Source organism: Typopeltis vanoorti, chromosome 26 (assembly GCF_054136105.1).
Source record: "Typopeltis vanoorti isolate ZY-2024b chromosome 26, IOZ_Tvanoo_1.0, whole genome shotgun sequence".
NCBI classification, from domain to species: Eukaryota; Metazoa; Arthropoda; class Arachnida; order Uropygi; family Thelyphonidae; genus Typopeltis; species Typopeltis vanoorti.
Window position 1 is genome coordinate 28,490,096 of NC_143574.1, and position 20,674 is coordinate 28,510,769.

Below are 20,674 nucleotides of genomic sequence, written 5' to 3' on the forward strand. Positions count from 1 at the left end.
TCACACTTTATTATTATACATCTCCATGGGAACCATATCTGAGCACAGTACTGTAGTCAGGATCTTATCAAGGCCTAATAAAGCAGGAGACTAATTTCCTTAGCTATTTTCTTCCCAACTTTGTAATTACCTAATGTCTTAACCATTTTCACAATGTGGCCTCTAAACTTATTATTAGCCATTATCCCTAAGTCTCTAGCAGCCACTTTCAGAAAATTATCAATATAATGTACACAGTGTGCAATGCAATGTCTTCAGTCCAAAATGCATAACCTTGCATTCAGTAACATTGAAATAACACTCATTAATGTCTGCCCATTAAATCTGTTTAAGTCAGCCTGCAAGGATTCTATATCAAAAATGTTCCTTATTATCTGAGTCAACTTTCCTCCTAGACTCAATGTCATTATCATACAATAAATACAATTTACTATAATGTCTAGATTTCCCCCTGCCTCCTATGATTCCTAAGCTTGGAGATGATCAGGTAATCTTTATTTAAACATCAAATAACTGAAGAATATTAAATAATGCTCACTATTAATCAATTGCTAACAAAATTATTGCTCAGAAATAAAATTAAATGACTATGAACCTGAGAAAACTTACTTTATTTTTTTAGCAGCTGGTTCCTTATCATCCTCTGTCTTTTCACCTGCAATTATTACACCACATTCATTAAATAAATATTTATTGACAGTATACTTCTATGGGGTAATAAAAAGATTGTCATATATAATAAACTCTCACTATATGAACTGTTTGTTACAGTGACCTTCATTTGGTATAATATTGTGCATATGGGCGTTTTGGCTGGAAATTTTCAGATTGGTACAGCAAGTTAATTTGTTATTATGGCGCTGGTTAAAGTGTCTTTTTTTTGTTTTTAAATCTTCAACTGAAGAAAGAACATAGAGGCCATTTATCTGGGACACTGTCAACTGGGTGACGGAATAAAAGATCAAATATGCAATTCCATTCTGTTGTTGATATTACAAGGTAAAAATGAGTTAAAAGAACAGTATAAACATAAAATTTGAAAAATCTCGGTTTGACAACATCAAGACGTGGACAGGAAAGAGTAGTGCACAACTGCTCAGATTAGCACAAGAGCGCAGTTTGTTCGCCAAGATGGTCGCTGACCTTAGATAGAAGATAGCACAATAATAATAAGAAGAAGAATTAAGTTTATTTTTATTGTATAGAATTGCAAATTGTATAGAAGTTATATTGAAATTTCCCATACAAAAAATGAGTCAGCTAGTTAATAAATATTTATATTATATTATATACTTTCGTTTATATCATATCATATATCAAAATTTGTAGGATCATTTAAGAAAGAGATGGTTAAAAAGAGTGGTCTGAAAATGATTTAAAAATTAAAAGGTATAATTGCACAATATTAAAATAAAGAAAAAATACAGTTTTTTTTATTAATTTTTTAATATTATTTTGTAAAAAAGTATTTCTGAGCTTCACTATGTAAGGTCTCTTCTTTGGCAATTTATCATTTGTGCAAGGTTATTTAGTTCAATACACATTCGCAAGATATTTTGACTTCTATTAAACAATAAGACTAGTTGTTTGTTTATTATATCTTTTCCAATACAGTAATTCATCGATTAATGCACCCCCGATTAATGCGTCATTTTTTTTTGATACCCAAATTCGATTAGTGTGCCTATATACATCTTAAAAATAAATGTTACAGATTTTAAAAATTTTCGATCTATACATTTTTTATGGCTAACTATTTTAAAAAATCACTCGCCAGAATGAAATAATTTAATTACCGATTTGAAACATTTTACAGTTATTTTTAACGGAATACTGCATTATTTCCATGTACACTAGATTCCAAATTTACCGCCAAAATTTATGTAAAATTTTGGTTTACATAGCATTTTGCTGATCATATCTTGTGCAATTGTTTTCCGTACTTTTTTATTTTAAATTATTTTCCTAACCTTTAATCATTAGTAAAAGAATTAGTGAGCAAAAAACAGAAGTGTGAAAATGATTCGAAAAGTAATCTAATTGGAAGAAAAACGAACAAGGCGAGTCCAGAGCAAAGATAGGCCAAGAACACAAAAATGGGTGAATCAACTGCTGAATACAAAGAGACAGGTAAGGCTGCTTCAAGTTCATCATGCTTGCACTCGAAATCAAAGTATTATAATGATTGAATTAGAGACTTCTTTTTACATGGATCTAAGATTGTAACCAAAAAAGGATCACGCTAAACACTGGCCTTATTAAATCAAAAGTCTCTTTGTAACCTGGAAAGAAAGGGCTATCAATGATGGAAAAGAAGAATTCCATGTTAATGCTGGGTGATTTGATGGTTTCAAAAAGAGAAACAGCCTACATAATGTTCTAATCACGGGGTGCTAAAGGGTCAAAGCTGTATAACTGAGAGGAGACCTCCACATAGCCTTTAAAGGAATGCGGAGAACCGACCAGAGCTTCTGACATAATGTCCAATCCTCACCTTCTCGTGGTGCACCCTGTTGGGTATCTACTTGGATACTGAACGAACAAGGATGGGCTGGCAATTTGGGACTTAGCCGACCAATTGTATTCTTATTGGTTAAACCAAAATAAAAAATGATGGTACAACATGACAAATTTTCATGCCTGCTGGGGCGTCGCCCGGTTAAACAAGCCCCCATTATTTTCGCTAGGGAACCAGGGGGAACAGCGAAAAGTCAACTACTGGAACAAATCTGAAAACACACCCCAACTCAACATCACCAGAGTTAAAGATCGGTATTATCAACGTAAGAAGCCTGAATGGCAAAGAAATGGAGCAAGCTGAGGAATTAGATAAGTACCAGATCGACATAATAGGAATGACTGAAACAAAAAAGACAAAAACTGGTAAGATCTTTCTGAGCAATAAATACAAAATGTTATATTCAGGCAATGACAATCAAGGAAAAGAAGGAGTAGCCATAGTATTCAACACAAAATACGAGGCTAATCTTCTTGAACGGCAGCCAGTCTCAAGTAGGGTACAATGAGACTTATTTGTGCCTACGGTCCCACAGAAAGTTCTATGGTGGAATTTTTTCATGCTTTAGAAAAAGCAACTGACACAATGAAAGAGGAAAAGTTGGTCCTTGTTGGGGATCTAAATAGTAGAGTAGGAAATGATTGTCAGACATACAAAAATGTTTTGGGAAAATTTGGAGAAAAGAGCAAAGCTAGTAATAATGGCAAATATCTGTTGGATTTCTGCTCAGGACATGGACTGGTTATTACTAACACCATGTTCCAACATAAAAATGTGCACAAATTCACATGGAGAGAAGAGGCATGGAATAAGAAAAGTCTCATTGACTATGTTATTGTTGATAGTGATGTTTTCTCCCTGGTGCAGGACAAGAGTGTACAGAGGATTTGAAATTGGAAGTCATCACTATTTAGTCTTGAGCAGGATAAAATTGAATTTCATATTGAAAAGAATAACATGTAAGAACGTTTTAAAGTGAATAAAAGTTCAGCAGCTCTCAGATGTGAACTGTAGACTAAAATACACAAAGATTATTGAAGAAAAAATGAAAGAGTTTGAGAACAGGAATCAAACCTTGGAGATTCAGTGGCGAGCCTTGAAGAAAGCCCTCATTGATTCAGCTAGAGAGGCACGTGGTGAAGTTGTTTGCAAGGATAGAAAAATTAGAACTCCATGGTGGATGCAGGAAGTTAAAGAGGCAGTGAAGGAAAAGAAGAAAGCATATCAAAAGTTCCTGGTAAATAAGTCAGCTTGTGCTCTTAGAGAATACAGAGACAAATGCAAGAATGCTAAACACTGTGTAAAACTAGCTAAACAAAAGTCATGGGAGAACTTTGGCAAAAATATAGAAAATAAATATCAAGAAGGTGGCAAAATATTCTGGAGGTTGTTGAAGAAGCTTAGGAATGGAGGAAAGAGTGCTGTAAAAGGAGTTAGAGATGATAAAGGTGACATGAAAACGGAAGAATAAGATATCCTTGAAGTATGGAGTAATTACTTTGAAAAACTGCTAAATGAAACAAGCAGTGATGACAGCACAGTGGTAAAAAACACTGACCAGGCATGCAGTCAGGAATACATATCCATACTTCAAGTAGAAAAAGCCATCACAGGCTTAAAATGTGAAAGGCAGCAGGAATAGATGATATTCGACCAGAAATGCTGAAGTATGATGGTATAAAATTCTACCAGTGGCTGCACTGCATCGTTCAGAAAGCCTGGCCAGAGGGACGAATTCCCGATGATTGGAGTAGAGCTCTCATAGTACCCATATATAAAACGGGAAATAAAACTGAATGTGAGAATTACAGAGGTATTTCCCTACTAAGTTTTCCTGGCAAGATCTATGCAAGTATACTAGAGAAACGATTGAGAAGAATTGTGGAAGAAAAGCTGGGTGAAGAACAAGCTGGATTCCGGCCAAATATTGGCTGTCAGGATCAGATCTTCACTTTACGACAAATAGTGGAGAAATCATGGGAATATAACAAAGATCTCTATTTGAGTTTTGTCGATTTGGAAAAGGCATATGACAAGGTGCCAAGAGAGAAGCTATTCAACACGCTACAGTTATATGATGTCAATGGGGCATTATATCAAGCAATACTTAGTCTTTAATTGAGTTGTAAGTCAGCAGTTAGAATTGAAGGAAGTACAGGAAGATGGTGTAATGTGAAATCTGGTGTGAGACAAGGATGTATATTACCCCCTCTGTTATTCATTATCTATGTGGATCACATTATGAAGGAAAGTGGTATTAAACATGATATCAAAATTGGAGATGTTAATGTCAGCTCTTTGCTTTATGCGGATGATGTTATACTTCTAAATAAATCCGCTACAAGTCTGCAAGATTCTCTGACTAAATTGAATAACTGTTGTAATGTGTATGGTATGAAGGTCAGCAATAAAAAGACAAAGACAATGAAAATAGGCAGAATCATTGAAAATGTCAGCTGTGTTGTGAATGGAGAACTTGTGGAACAAGTAAAACATTTCAGCTACTTAGATGTGATTTTTAGTGAAGATGGTAAATTAAATATGGAAATAGACAACAGAATCAGCAAAGCTGATATGGTCAGAACACTAAATTAGCTGTATACAAGACAGTGTTCAAACCAGTTTTTTACTTATGGATCTGAGAGCTGGGTCAGAAGTAAAACACTTGACCAAAGACTAGAGACTGCAGATATGAGAGTCCTGAGAAAGATTATAGGCATGAACAAATGGCATCAATGGCAATATATTAAAAACGAGGATATTAGGAAAGAACTTGCCATTGTCATAATCCAGGAATGCGTTAGCAGAGCTAATCTCAGGTGGTATGGTCACTTAAACAGAATGGGCGAGGAAAGATTAGCAAAACAAGTGTTCTCTGCCAGGTTGGCAGGAAAACGACGCAGAGGAAGACCGAGATATAGGTGGATTGATATATTACAAAGTGCCTTAGATTATAGAAATATAAGATCTGATAATGTTGTAGTCTTGACAAGTGAAATACTGATTTGGAGGAAAATTGTAGATAGGAAGTTAGTAATGATGTAATTTTTTTCATGTAGTACTATCATATCCTGCACACCCCTTGAGGGTACATGGCAGGAATTTGATGATGATGAAAAATAGATGGATGTTGGCAGATCTCCCAGTTTGACCATAATTAGATAAGCTACAAGAACAAGGAAGGGAGTGAAGTGGGTGGATCAGGGGAGTAGATAAAGACAACCAGCTTCAAGTAAGGTTTGAAAGCAGTGAGGCGATAATTTCGTTTTCTAACTATTTTTTATGAGGTACTCCAGATATAAAGAATAGTAATAACATTGCTGTAATCTCATGTTAAGAAGAATGTGAAGAGATGGGAGGAACAGCTATTTTGTTCATCTTTCTGGCATTATAGCTACTAGATAGGAAAGAATGTCCTGTATTTAACTCCTGCTTTATTACTACCAAGAGAAATATAACAAAATCTATTGAAGAACAACAAACCATCTCAGCTGTGATTCCTTATGTACCATTTAAATGCAGCATAAACATAAGCTGTATAGCAGACCATCTGTTGAAGGACAAATGTTACATTTGCAGTAAGCCAGATAATCACATACTATTTGTTATGTTGTATTTTGTGAACCACTCTGCATAACAAATTCATTCCCCACCCACACACACACAGAGGAAGGTTATAGTTACATTGTACTAGAAGTGGACTATAAGCCTATAATTAATTAGTGGAGGGTCATGTAAATGGGTGATCAGATCAGGATAATATGAATGGATCAGAAATTGAAAAACAAATGCCTACTTCACCACTAATAAGAAAATAAGAAAGCCAGTTTAGTCTCATGCATTTTTATCTTCAGTCAAAAGAAAGAAAGAAAAGGGAAGTTCTTTGGCTGTTTTGTTAAAAATAACTATTTATTGATATCTGAATTGATATTTAAGATTTCTCTTTGAAAATTTCATATTATTATTATTATTATTATTTATTTTTTTTTTTTTAACGAAAATTTCACATCGATACAATATTTTTAAAATATCCACTATTTACTTGTTAAAATGTTCATTGTTCCTGTGCCATCTGCTACGTAGGCCAGACGGGAAGATCAGGGGAAATTCGCATGAACAAACATCAAAAAGATGTGCAAAAAGGAAGAGAACACAAATCAGGCCTAGCATACCATATAACTGCCACTGGCTATAATGTACTATGGCAAAAAACAAACATGTCTTACATTGAAAAAAATTGTTACATAAGAAAATTTAAAGAAGCTGCATACATGCTTAGAATTCCAACGCAATGCAACAAAAAGCAGGGCCTAATTCTACACCAAGATTGGTCAGCATTGATAAAAAATATGCTCAAGTCAGACCTCGGACAATTTGAACGCAAACAACAGAACGTGACAGCATCCAACATTGTTCAAACTTAGCATTACACTGAATCTGCATTCGGATATTTAATTTAATGAACAGTTAGATGGCCACAACTGCATGGAATGAACTATTTTGAGTAATTTCTCATTTCTTGTGTTTAAACTTTGACCCCTGAAGATGTAAGTCAAACGACTTACAAAATTGTCGATTTTTTTATTATTTATCTTAATAAACAAGTGGTCCAATTACCGGAATCTTTCTAATGAACTGCTAAACCACAGAAACCTATGCCTACAAATATAAATGATGTTGTTAACTCATTATAACAAACTACTTCGGTAGTTTGTTGAAGGCCTGATAAGCCTTATAGGTAATTGCTAAAAAATTCAGTATAGCATATTGTCCATTATAACAAATTATTCCTACACTTCCCCTATGTGTTTGCTATAGTAACAGCCAAAACTATCTATATGTGCTGTCAGTGATGAATTCGGACTTAAATTTTAGAAAGATAATGAAAATTAGTTCAAAATTCTTTTTTGTTTTTATTAATTTAATTGAATTAATTTTATTAAATAAATTGAATTTTCAATTACAATTGAAAATTCAATTTATATAATCAATAAAAAAATTATCAAGGGGAGGTAATATTCTGTAATTTTTACAGAATATTACCTCCACAATTTTTTTAATGTTACAGTTACAATCATCTAATGGACTATGAATTTAATCTTTGTTAATAATTCCTCACTCAAAATTGCAGTTTAGTGTAATTTATTTTTATATTTCAACCTTATTGTTTTGCCTTTCTGTTAAATTAAACAATTTTTATATTTTTACCATTGCATTTATCATTAATAAAATGAGTTATTGTATCATAATTTTGCAGCTGCAACTCCCCCCCCCCCCCAAAAAAAAAAAAACTTCTTTTGGTCAGTTGACAACTGCTGGTTTCAGGTACCTTTCTTCCCTGGTTTTCACTCACTTAGAGTGAGTACACCAACTTAAAGAACATGATACAGCATTAAGATATGTTAATATAATATATATTACCTATTTCCAAATTTCCTATTTACAGTAAAGTGGAAATTAGGTTTTTAATAGTATTATACTAGTTTATCTATTTAAAATCATTTGATTATAATTACTACTACTACTAGTAACTGTTTTAAATTCAATTGAAGTTCTACCTTTTTCATCTGCTTGCTGTGGAGGCGTCTGTACCATTTTGTCAACATCAGTGCGACCTTTTAATTCTTCAGGTCGCTCCCAAACTGATGTTCTTGTACTCGGATTAAAGAAAAATACTCTGTTGTCACCTGTCCACACTACACACCTAATATAAAAAACAATGTAGTTGACCATTGATTACTCATATGCATGATATTTGTTTCAAGAAAATGTTCTGTTACTTGAAAAGATTCCAAAGCATAAAAACAAAAATGCTAGAGGCACTGAATAAACTGAATGAAGTATACAGAATATTAGATACCAACAATGCATTAAATATCCACATTATGAAAATACAAAACAAGTTTTAGTAAAAGCACAGTTTATTAAGAACTCAATATGATATAAAAATATGTAAGATGTATAAAGCACAAAGAAATAATTCTTTTATTCTTCTGTTTAGTGTGAAATCTTTGTGCAATGTGTAGCAATTTGCACTGATAGGTAGTGTTACTTATTTACACTTTATGGTCAATTAACAATATACTAATATTGTTAATTGAAAATAAATAAATAGAAAAAATATCAAGATTCCTACATCCACCAAAACCTTCGGACCATCCCATAAAAAAACTAGGGGCCGATCAAATCTATTGTTCTTATGGCATTGTTACGTCGGTCAGACAGGAAGGTCAGGAGAAATCCATATGGCAGAACACAAAAAGACATTGAAAAAAGAAGAGAACACAAATTCCACACTTCCACTGGCTATAAAGTACTTTGGGAAAAAATGATCATGTAATATATTGATAAAAACTGTTTCACAAGGAAATTCAAGGAAGCAGCAAAAATGCTTAAATTCTTACACAGTGCAACAAAAATCAAGGTTTGATATTACACCAAGTGTGGTTGGCATTCATAAAAAAACTAACTTCCTCAGATCTCGGACATAACACACGTGAAGCACAGAACGTGACAGCAAATAACAATGTTCCAACAAACATTCAGTAACGAATGCTTCAATTTTTTTCAATGTTACAGTTAGAAACATCTAATGGACTATGAATTTAATCTTTGTTAGTTGTTTTTAACTTTTTTTATACACCAATGCCTCTGATGATGTAAGTCATATGACTTACGAAACTCATCAGGTTTTCACATATCCTGTTCGTATTTAATAAACATGTGGTCTCAATACCGGAATCTATCTCTCGAACTATTAACCACAGAAACCTTCACACACATAACAATATACTAATTAAGAGCCGTAATTATATTAATACCTGAATTGGATGTGTCATGGATCCACTATTGCTTGAAAGATATCTGGAATAATATAAACCTATAAACCTACTTCCACATAATAACTGTACTTTCTTCAGTGATGTCCTTGTTAACCTTTCTGCTTTATATGTACAATCCTTTATTTTTGATGAACTAGCCTTTTGGCCTGAAGGCTCTGCACCTCACCTGAGAAACATGACTGGAAGAATGTCTCTATACTCTTTCCTGGTACAAAACTGACACGAATTTGTACAAGATTTACATCTAATTATAGTGTTTTCAATTCTCCGTAGCCCAAATGTGTTTGACACTAAACCAATTAAGAATTCGGTGTAATCTTTCATTCAAAATTTCAGCTGAAATGAAGGTTCACAAACCTGACACATTCTTTTCCCTCTTGATGATTTAAGTCAATACAGACTGATCACCCTAACTTGAATCTATCAGTCAATTTCTGGATAATAAAGCATATCGATTTCAGTCTATCCATTACGCAATCATCATCTTCAGTATTTTACTTCTGTTATCCAAGGGATATCCCACTTCTAATCATACTTTATGGAGTTTTGTAATTGTGGCCTACATGTACAGCTGCCAGTTATGATTTACTCCTCAGTCAGTCACTACTCTACATGGGACTAATTGTAACACATCAAGACACCCAGTTAGCAAATAATCTAGCTCTCAGTCAATCTGCCAGATTATGCCTAGAATATGTCAATTATAGCAGCATGAAGAGGTACATAGGCATGCAACTATTCTAACTCTTCCCAATAATATTCAGCCATGTAAATCATAATTTCAATAACAATGCAGATTAACAAATCTTTCTCAGAAAACAGCAACAGAATAATTACAAAACTCTGACAAAAAAAAACAACAACCAAAAATTAAACACTTCTACACTAATATTTGAAATCTTAACTCACTATGAGATATCTCACTCAATCCAACCTGTTATTTTAACAGAACCTCACCAGACGTCCACAACTATGGTCCACCTCAGCTTTAGAAAATACCTCTGTATGATTCCTTCTGCAAGGGCAGAAATTTCTGTACCTATCAGTTGGCATCTCAGATCAGTGGGTGCCAAACATAGAAGCCATGGTTTCTCATCTACTCTGATTCAAAATTTCTATCCCATATTTGCAATCATTTGCAGTTTCCAGATTCTGATTGTTTTGATTTATTCTTGATCCTTGCTTTTCTACAGGTGAATACACAAATACTCAGGAGTCTTCCTTGATGGTTTCAATATTTGTAACTCAAAATGGCTGTTGAGATATTTGATGTTAACAATATCTTTCACAAATTGTCCATTTGCCCTCCAGAATATCAGATAATTCTCTCGACCATCATTGATCTTTTCTTAATCCATTCTCTTCCGAGATACATTGTGAATATTAGCAATTCTATTGCTAACTGAGATCATAACCTCACCCAAGTTTTCTTTCCTGCAGATTATCCTTCACTAATTCAATCTCGATCTTGGGCACATTATAGTGTTTGGCACTATAATGTGCCCAATAAAACAGCCACTGTGCTTTCTGCCCCTTTCTTTAGGTTGATTACTGATTTTGCTCTTCTGATCCAAGTAACTGCTCTGACCAAATAACTGAAATAATTCTTACCAAAATGAATGCCTACATTACTCCCCCCCCCCCCTCCTTTCCATTCAAAATCACAAGATTCTGGTCCTTGAAGAAAGTCATAGAGTGCAAATGGTCATTAAGTCACTTTGGCTGAGTGGATAGCATACCTACTCTTCAACCAACAGTTGTGGGTTCGAATCCTGTTGTGGGCATAGATATTTGTAAAAGAACAGGAGTAAATAGAGGAAGTGATCCTAGACTTATGTGCCAAAGGGCATAAAGTGAATAAGTGGTAATTTTAATTTCTATTTTAATTCCCTTACAAAACAGGAGATATAACTACTCTTTGAAATGCAACTTAGGCAGACTTTTCCCATACAGCAATCATAATATATTTAAAAAAAAAAAAAAAAAAAAAAAAAAAAAACCACTGAATTTAGCTGAAGAATCATTTTAGAGCAGCTTACAGCATCCAGAACAATTCCATGTTGTGTGGTGTCTGTTTGATTTTTTTATGGTGCAACGACATCTCAAAGGTCATAGTGCACCAGGACACAGGTCACAGCAGTATATATGGTAAGTAGGACAATCACAAACATCCATGCCCTTGGCAGGATTCGAACCTCCAGCCTCTTGGCTGCAGAGTGAATACGCTAACCACTCAGTCAACCAGGCTGGCACGTGTATGTGTGTGTGTGTAAGAGAGTGAGTGATAGGGGGATAGCAATAAAACACATCAAAAGCTGCAAGTAATGTATTTAGGCCATAGATATAACAGTATGGTCTAATTTTTATATAAAAATTAATATTGGGATCTGTGCTAATTTAGCTGTTAGGATGATGACAACTAGTTATAAGATGGCCACTCATTTGGAAGATCCCTTATCAGTGGCATATTTTATAAATGACTACAAGTATGTGTGTTCTCATTCGTTTTTTTTAATGGAAGTAAAAACTGAAGTATCAGGGATTATTTTCTCCTATAAACTGATGTCTTAAGCTCAGGTATGATCATAACCTGATCATACCTGTGCTTATATGATCAACTATCACGATAAAAATTTGAAACCTGACTACAAAACCACAACAAAGTTCAGAAAAGTCACAGCATTAATGAAATTCTAAAGGAAATATTCTACAAACCTTTGTTATAAATTGTTTATTATTGCAACCTATAACAAGCTACTGATTAAATCTACAAGGTCACTATAATGGCATACTATAATCCAGATTATCAACTCATGCATGGGTGGATCAACAATACATATATTTCTCAGTATAACAATCCTAACTTTCTGAAAAGAATGGAAACAAAGATTATAAGACATCAACAGCAGAACAAACAATCCTTAGAGCAAAATTTCCTTGAAGATTGTCCTAACACAAAAATCAATCCTAATAAAAGTAGGATCTACAATCAATGCCTTTCAGATACTTGCCAGGGATCTCCTTGAATCTGTTAAAGGAATAAGATAGTTAGCAAAATTTTCCAAAAAGTTTATGTTAGTGTCTTTCTACTATTTCAGTAAAAGTATATTTGTTAATGTTTAACCTAAGTTAAACGTTACAATTTCATTTACTCAACAACCCCCATAAGTGTTATAATGTTCAATAAGGCCAAAACTCAGCTTCTTAACCATTTCACTGGTAAACTGAAGTTATTTCAAGCACGTTAAAAATGGCATCATTGCTGATCTTGAGTATGCTTGGACACATTGTTGCATTTAACTGCAGAGGTCACGGCTGATCTGACAGATACAAACAAATTGTTTAATATAAATATTCTTACACATATCCAGTGCATAGCTTGGAGGTCATGAGTAGCTGCACATGCATATATTACGAGTGATATTCCACAGTTTGTGCGGTCAGTTTTGGTTTAACACGTGTTATGTAAAGGTGTGTGATATTTCATAGTAAATTGTATTTGAGAGATACCCGCGACCTCCGATGTCAGTATAGTATTGGTTTAGTTTTTATTTATTTATTTATTTATTTACCGTTGAAAATGGCAGGAAAAATATATCGATTGGATAAAATATCAGATGTTGAGGAGATTCAGTGATTTTGTTACTCAAGTCTGATGATGAGAATGAGTTGAATGCAAAAGTGATATTTGAATAGTAAATTGTATCTGAGAGATACTGCGAACTCCGATGTCAGTATAGTATTGGTTTGGGTATTGTTTTTTTCTTTGTTCAATAATTTCTAGATTGTAACTGAAAATAAATAAACCATCATGTATTATATTTGCAGTGTTTTTTATTTTTTTTAAAAGTTTTATTGCATTTTAGCACATACTAGTAATGAATGTATATCTTAGATACACGCAACCTATGCTGCAATTTTTTCTGCAACCTCCACAGGGTTAAAAATCTCCTTGGAAACAACATTTAAACACGTTTGAATTTCAGGGTCATGTGGAAACATATATTATGAATATAAGTCATTAAAACTCAAAGCACTTCTCTGTCTTCATCTGCTGTCTAGAGGAAAATACTTGCACTGCTGCCTATAACAGAAAGAATCTCCAAGGGGATGTGCCACGTGGTGTCTTCCCTTGGATAGTGAAGATAGTAAAAAGTGTGTATGGGCACCATACACACTTTTTATGATTTGTATGGTTCCCACACAAGTCATAAAAACTGCATAAAATAATTAGGAAAGAGAGAAAAATTAGAGGATTCAAAACATCACACTGCATTAAAATCCATCAATTCAAGCAAGTCCAGGAATAGTTTGTGTGATGTTGATAGATGGATAAAATGAATTTAATAGGTGCATATGCATTTTGCAAATGCACAGGCAAAACCGCTGTAGCGCAATTGGAAGAATAGCAGAACATTGTGCCCTTCGATTGGAAGGCCTGGGTCTGATCCTCCTAATGAGGAGGGGAATCCTTATACGAGCTTTTTCAGTGAAGGTGAGTCAGCTGATCAGCTAGTATCAGGGCTTTTTCCCCTCCAAGAAACTTGGGTTTTTCATCCCGCGTACAGACAAATCAGCCTTCACAACACACGCAATTTACAGAGAAAAAATGCTATTTTTACTATATAATTTAAGGATATTACAACGTACTAGGATATACATTAAAAATAAATTTTAATATATTTCAATATTTCGGCAACGTCACGTTGCCATTTTCAAGAACTTAAGTCCAAGACACGTGTACGCAGGCACAACAAAACACTAAGTGAGGAAGAAGTAGGATGCTGTTATTTCTCCTAAAGTCGTGATGGTGCCCTCTAGCGGGCAATGTTGGTATTCTTGGGCGACTGGACTGAAGGTCTTCTGATGTAGGTTTCCCAAATTTGAGGAAGTCTCATGCAGCCAAATTTGTTGAGGTTTGGATCGTTTCTTAGAGCTGAAGCTGATTCCATGAAAAGCCTTTCATATCTGTATTTGCTACGGTGTATTATCCTGGCTTTCTTCCACCGTATTCTACGGCAGGTATACAGCGCATGGTCAGCAAGACCAGAGTGGCTGTATTGGTGAAAACGGATGTAGTTCTTGTGTTCTGAAATTCTGATATTTGCTGTCCTGTCTGTTTGGCCGAAGTAGGACAGCTCACAGCTGCAATGCACCTGGTATACACCAGGTAGGTCTTGGGGGGGGGGGGGGGGTCTTTAGTAGAGCGGATAAGGGATGCCAATTTTTTATATGGTCTGTAACAAGAAGTTAAGTTATGTTTTTTTTAGGATTTTTGTGATTTTTTCCGAGGTGCCTCGGACACTAGTCACCCGCCAGCCTGATGGAACCTTGGTTTTCCCAGTATATAGAAAACCCACCCATACAGGCAGATACATTCACCAACAATCCCACCACCCCTCCTCACAACAATATGGAGTCATTAAGACACTACACAACAGGGCTAAACTTATCTGCTCGAATGACAATGCCCTAACCACAGAACTAAACCACATTCTCAACACTTTCTCGGCCAATGGCTACCCCCCCCCCAAAAAAAAATATTGAAACCAGTAAACCACAACCTTCCCTTCCCCCCCCCCTCACAAGGATTACTCTAAATCCATCACCATACCCTATATCCGAGGCACCTCGGAAAAAAATCACAAAAATCCTAAAAAAAACATACCTTAACTTCTTGTTACAGACCATATAAAAAATTGGCATCCCTTATCCGCTCTACTAAAGACCGACCCCCCCCCCCCCCACCCAGACCTACCTGGTGTATACCAGGTCCATTGCAGCTGTAAGCTGTCCTACTTTGGCCAAACAGGCAGGACAGCAAATATCAGAATTTCAGAACACAAGAACTACATCCGTTTTCACCAATACAGCCACTCTGGTCTTGCTGACCATGCGTGGAAACCTGCCGTAGAATACGGTGGAAGAAAGCCAGGATAATACACCATAGCAAATACAGATATGAAAGGCTTTTCATGGAATCAGCTTCAGCTCTAAGAAACGATCCAAACCTCAACAAATTTGGCTGCATGAGACTTCCTCAAATTTGGGAAACCTACATCAGAAGACCTTCAGCCCAATCGCCCAAGAATACCAACATTGCCTGCTAGAGGGCACCATCATGACTTTAGGAGAAATAACAGCTTCCTACTTCTTCCTCACTTAGTGTTTTGTTGTGCCTGCGTGCACGTGTCTTGTACTTAAGTTCTTGAAAATGGCAACGTGACGTTGCCGAAATATTGAAATATATTAAAATTTATTTTAATGTATATCCTAGTATGTTGTAATTTCCTTAAATTATATAGTAGAAATGCATAACCAACGTCTAACCCTTTTCACGAGAAAAAATGCTATTGTTGGTGATAACGTGCAGTAGACGGCATTGATGGTAGTAGTGGTGGTGTCATAGCTGGAGAATTTAGTACTGAGGAGGATGAGATGTATTTAGCAAAGTAGAGTAGTGTGCCCTCCCAGGAAGTAGAGTAGTGTGCCCTCCTTGAACTCCCTGGAGGTGTCACATAATAATAAAACACACCTAATAATCAGCTAGTGTAAATGATCAGCAAAACTTAAAAAATACAGATGCAATAAACATTCACTATAACAAACTTATATGAACAATTTTAAATAGTTTACTATAATAAGGGTCAACTCCTCTTGAAAAAGACATTCGTGTCATTAATCTGGTATGGATGCACAGACATTATCATTCACGTTAATGCTTAGTGGAGAAAACATCTAAAGCTAATAATTAAAGAATCAAATTTATTTAGCCAAATAAATAAATAAATTTAGTTCATCATTAGCATTACATGTGCGTTTTCTCCATAAATATCAATACAATTCTTAATGTCCAACATTCAAGCGGCTATGTTTTGCTATAGCTGTCTCTTACTTGCTAAATTCTTGTGGTCCTTAAAGTTTTCTCATGAAAACTTTAAGGACCACAAGAATTGAGCACACTATTATACTTCTGCAATTTTACTTGTGACTTTTGCGTAGTTTATTTAAAAAGGTTTTTATGACTTAAAAAAGAAAGAAAATATGGATATTTTATTAGTCATTATTTTTTAACACTATGACTACCAGTTTCACTCATGCTGAAAACTGGTTGCTTTGTTAGGGTTCATAATAAGCACATAAAATATAAAAACAGATAAGTTGCCCAAATGCTGAAAAATTGCTACAAAAGAAAATAATTGTTTCACTTATAAGTCCTTGATTTTTATTCAAGGATCTATGTGAATGGTTAGAGGTAATAATGAATTCTTTTAAAAGTATGGAGTAAAAGTTTTCTAAATATGGCATGGCTGAAATATCCCAATTTACTGTTAGTGGTTGAAGTATGGTTTGCCAGACCAATCTTTCTTTTCTTTTATACCCAGCATGTGTTTTCTTTCTCACCTCAAATTCACAGCTTGTTTGTCCAATGTAGGCCAGACCATATGAGTATGTACTCATATTCTGAATACTCCTAAGTATTTGTAACTGGAGAAAGCTGTCCTTAAGAGAAATCAGGAAGCTGTGAATGTTTTGAATCAGATTGAAAGTCATCAGTATATATACATCAACTCTATATATATATATGAGGTTATGGAAAGAGAAATTTGTCAACTTTTTTGGGGGGGGGGGGGGGGGGGGAACCATCCAGAACAAATAAGTTCAAGAAGTTCTGTTTTAATTTGATCTTATTTCACAGAAATCAACGAGCCTGATTCTTTTGAGAAGGAAGCTGAAGAGATGAAGCATAAAGATAGTAACCTGTGTGAGTGGCTTACGATACACCTCCGAAGTGATACAATTGTCAGGTTTCTTAATGATGATGTCCAGGAAAGGGAGTTTACTACTATTTTTTAGTTCCAATGTAAAATTAACTGTTAAGAGAATGAAGAAAAGACTGTAAACTTGAGAGATTATGTTTCCAAATAATGAAGACATCATTGACATATCTTCACCACACGGCTAGTTTGAAAGCAGTTTGAGCTAGTAACTCCTTTTCAAAATTCTCTATGAAAGATCATTTCAATTTTATGAAATGAAGATCAACTGAAGTGAGAATTTCAGGCCATCTCAAATTTATTTGTTCTAAACAATTATCCCCCCCCCCCCCACACACACACACCAAAAAAAAAAAAGGGGTGCCAAAATTGTTTTCAAACAATCCTCTCCATAACCAGTGTCCAGTATAGAGATTCCACTGGTATTCCTTCAATCGAAAATTTGTCCATTAGTCAAAGACTATAACATCAGAGTGACTCTCAAGCTGATTCAAAACATTCACGGCCTCCTCGGATCACTTAGGGTAGACTAGCTGTAAACTTGAGGCAAGAAAGAAAAAACATGTTGGAGGTGTAGAGCATTTAAAGAAAAGAAAGGATTGGGTCTGGCTAACTATATCTTAACTACTAACAATAAACTGGGATATTTTCACCATGTTGTATTAGAAGAAAAGTTTTACTCCAGACTTCTAAAAGAATCCATTACAGTTATTCATTTACATAATCTTTGAACAGAGATCAAAGACTTACATTAAATGACATCAGAAAATCTCATTAAATCCTTCAACATCTCAAATTTCAATTTTGTGAAGAATCGCCTCCAGTCATCGTCTCGGATGACAGCTAATGCATGGCCTGTGACATCACATTGATGTTTAGAATGAATCAATTCATTTTCTTTTGTAATGATTTTTAATGAGTTTGAGCAACTTTGCTACCAGTTTTTATATTTTATGTGCTCCTTATAAACCTTGACAAAGCTATTAGCTTTTAGTGTGAACAAAACTAGTCAATCCTAAGTTTCAAAAATAATGACTAATAAAATATACTTGTTTATTTTTCAGCAGTTTGTTCTAGCGAATTTGCTATGATGGTGTTTGCTATTAATAAGTATCAAAGTATTTAACTAACAAAAGGATATCAAACAGTTCACACAACGAACAGTACTTACCATGGAGTTCCTGGAACTGGAGTGCTAGATATTGGACGTGATTTATCAACTTGTTTTTGTGGTTGCGGTTGTGGCTGAGGTTGTGGTTGTGGCTGCTGCTGTTGCGACTGTTCTGACTGCTCTGGTTTCTTCTCTTCAGCTTCTACTTCTCCTTCTTCACTTTCCTTCATATTTACAAATATAGATCAACAAATGTAACTCAAAGTTATATTTTTTATGAGCTGAATAAAAAAAAGATGTGCTTGTTATAAACCCTGACAAAGCTATTAACTTTTAGTATGAGTAAAACAAGTCAATCCTAAGTTTCAAAAATAATGACTAATAAAATATCCTTGTTTATTTTACAGTAGTTTGTTCTAGTGAAGAACAAACTTTTTTTAAAAAAATAAATTTATTAAACTGATTTGACAGAAGTTACATTATTAGTTACATAAGTTAGATGAATAAGTTACATTATTCATCTAATGTACAAAACAATGTATTAAAAAAAAAAAAAGGTGTACTTAATGGTCAAAGCCATATAACAGAGAGGAGATCTCCACACAGCCTTTAAAGGAACGTGGAGAACCGACCAGGGCTTATGACCTAATGTCCAATCCATACCTTCTCGTGGTGCACCCTGTTAGGTATCTACTTGGTTACTGAACAAACGAGGATGGGCTGGCAATTTGTAATTTATCTTGAAACTACTGGAACAAATATTTAAACACAACCCAACTCAACATCACCAGAGTTCAAGATCAGTACTATCAACATAAGAAGCCTGAATGGCAAAGAAACAAAGCTAGCTGAGGAATTAGATAAGTACCAGATCAACATAAGGGTAACTGAAACACAAAAAAGACAAAAAGTGATGATATCTTTCTGAGCAATAAATACAAAACATTATATTCAGCACTAAATATCAGGCTAATCTTCAATGGCAGGCAGTCTCGAGTACAGTGATGTGGTCAAAAATATCAGAATGGGGAGTGGACAATGAGACTTATTTGGGCTTATGGTTTCACAGAAGGTTCTACTAAGATAGAAGTGGAGGAATCTTTTGAGGCTTTGAAGAAACCAACTGACACAGTGAAAAAGGAAAAGTTGGTCCCTGTTGGGGATCTAAATAGCAGAGTGGAAAAGGATCATCAGACATACAAAAATATTTTGGGAAAATTTGGAGAAAAGAGCAAAGCTAATAATAATGGCAAATATCTGTTGGATTTCTGCTTAGGACACGGACTGATTATTAATCACACAATGCTCCAGCATAAAAATGTACACAAATTCACATGGAGAGAAGAGGCAAGGAATAAGAAAAGTCTCATTACTATGTTATTGTTGATAGTAATGTTATTTCCCGTGCAGAACACCAGAGTGTACAGAGGATTTGAAATTGGAAGTGATCACCATTTAGTCTTGAGCAGAATAAAATTGAATTTCCTATCGAAAAGAAGAACATGTAAGAAAGTTTTAAAGAGAATAAACGTTGAGCAGCTCTCAGATGTGAACTGTAGACTAAAATACACAAAGATTATTGAAGAAAAAATGAAAGAGTTTGAGAGCAGGAACCAAACCTTGGAGATTCAGTGGCAAACTCTGAAGAAATCATTGATTGATTCTGCCAGAGAGGCATGTGGTGAGGTTGTCTGCAAGGATAAAAAAATCAGAACTCCCTGGTGGACACAGGAAGTTAAAGAGGCAGTGAAGGAAAAGAAGAAAGCATATCAAACATTCCTGACAATTAAGACAGTTTGTGCTCTTAGAGAATACAGAGAAAAATGTAAGAAAGCTAAACACTGTGTGAAACTAGCTAAACAAAAGTCATGGGAAGACATTGGTAAGAACATAGAAAATAAATATCAAGGCAAGATATTCTAGAGTTCATCATCATCATCAAATTCCTGCCATGTACCCTCAAGGGGTGTACAGGATATGACAGTACTACATGAAAAAATTACATCATTACTAACTTCCTATCTACAATTTTCCTCCAAATCAGTCTGTTACTTGTCAAGACTCCAACATTATCAGAGCTTATATTTCTATCGTCTAAGGCACTTTGTACCGTATCAATCCACCTATATCATGGTCTTCTTCTGGGTCGTTTTCCTACCAACCTGGAAGAGAACACTTGTTTTGCTAATCTTTCCTCTCCCATTCTATTTAAGTGAGCATTCCACCTGAGATTAGCTCTGCTAACGCATTCCTGGATGCTGACAATGTCAAGTTTTTCCTAATATCCTCATTTTTAATATGATATTGCCATTGATGCCATCTGTTCACGCCTCTAATCTTTCTCAGGACTCTCATATCTGCAGTCTCTAGTCTTTGGTCAAGTGTTTTACTTCTGACCCAGCTCTCAGATCCATAAGTTAAAACT

At 34.9% G+C, this 20,674-nt stretch overlaps 1 protein-coding gene across 4 annotated transcripts in view; it reads right to left on the bottom strand.

Annotated features, from left to right (window-relative positions):
• LOC150092440 (transcription elongation regulator 1-like) overlaps window positions 1-20,674 on the bottom strand; it is a 291,251-nt gene that overhangs the window by 142,385 nt on the left and 128,192 nt on the right. For all 4 annotated transcript variants that reach the window (XM_090415019.1, XM_090415020.1, XM_090415021.1 and 1 more), the window contains 3 exons: window positions 18,310-18,473; window positions 8,077-8,222; window positions 610-655 (listed from right to left, as the gene is read on the bottom strand). In XM_090415019.1, the coding sequence (XP_090271145.1) occupies window positions 610-655; window positions 8,077-8,222; window positions 18,310-18,473 (356 nt within the window). The remainder of the gene's footprint in view (window positions 1-609; window positions 656-8,076; window positions 8,223-18,309; window positions 18,474-20,674) is intronic.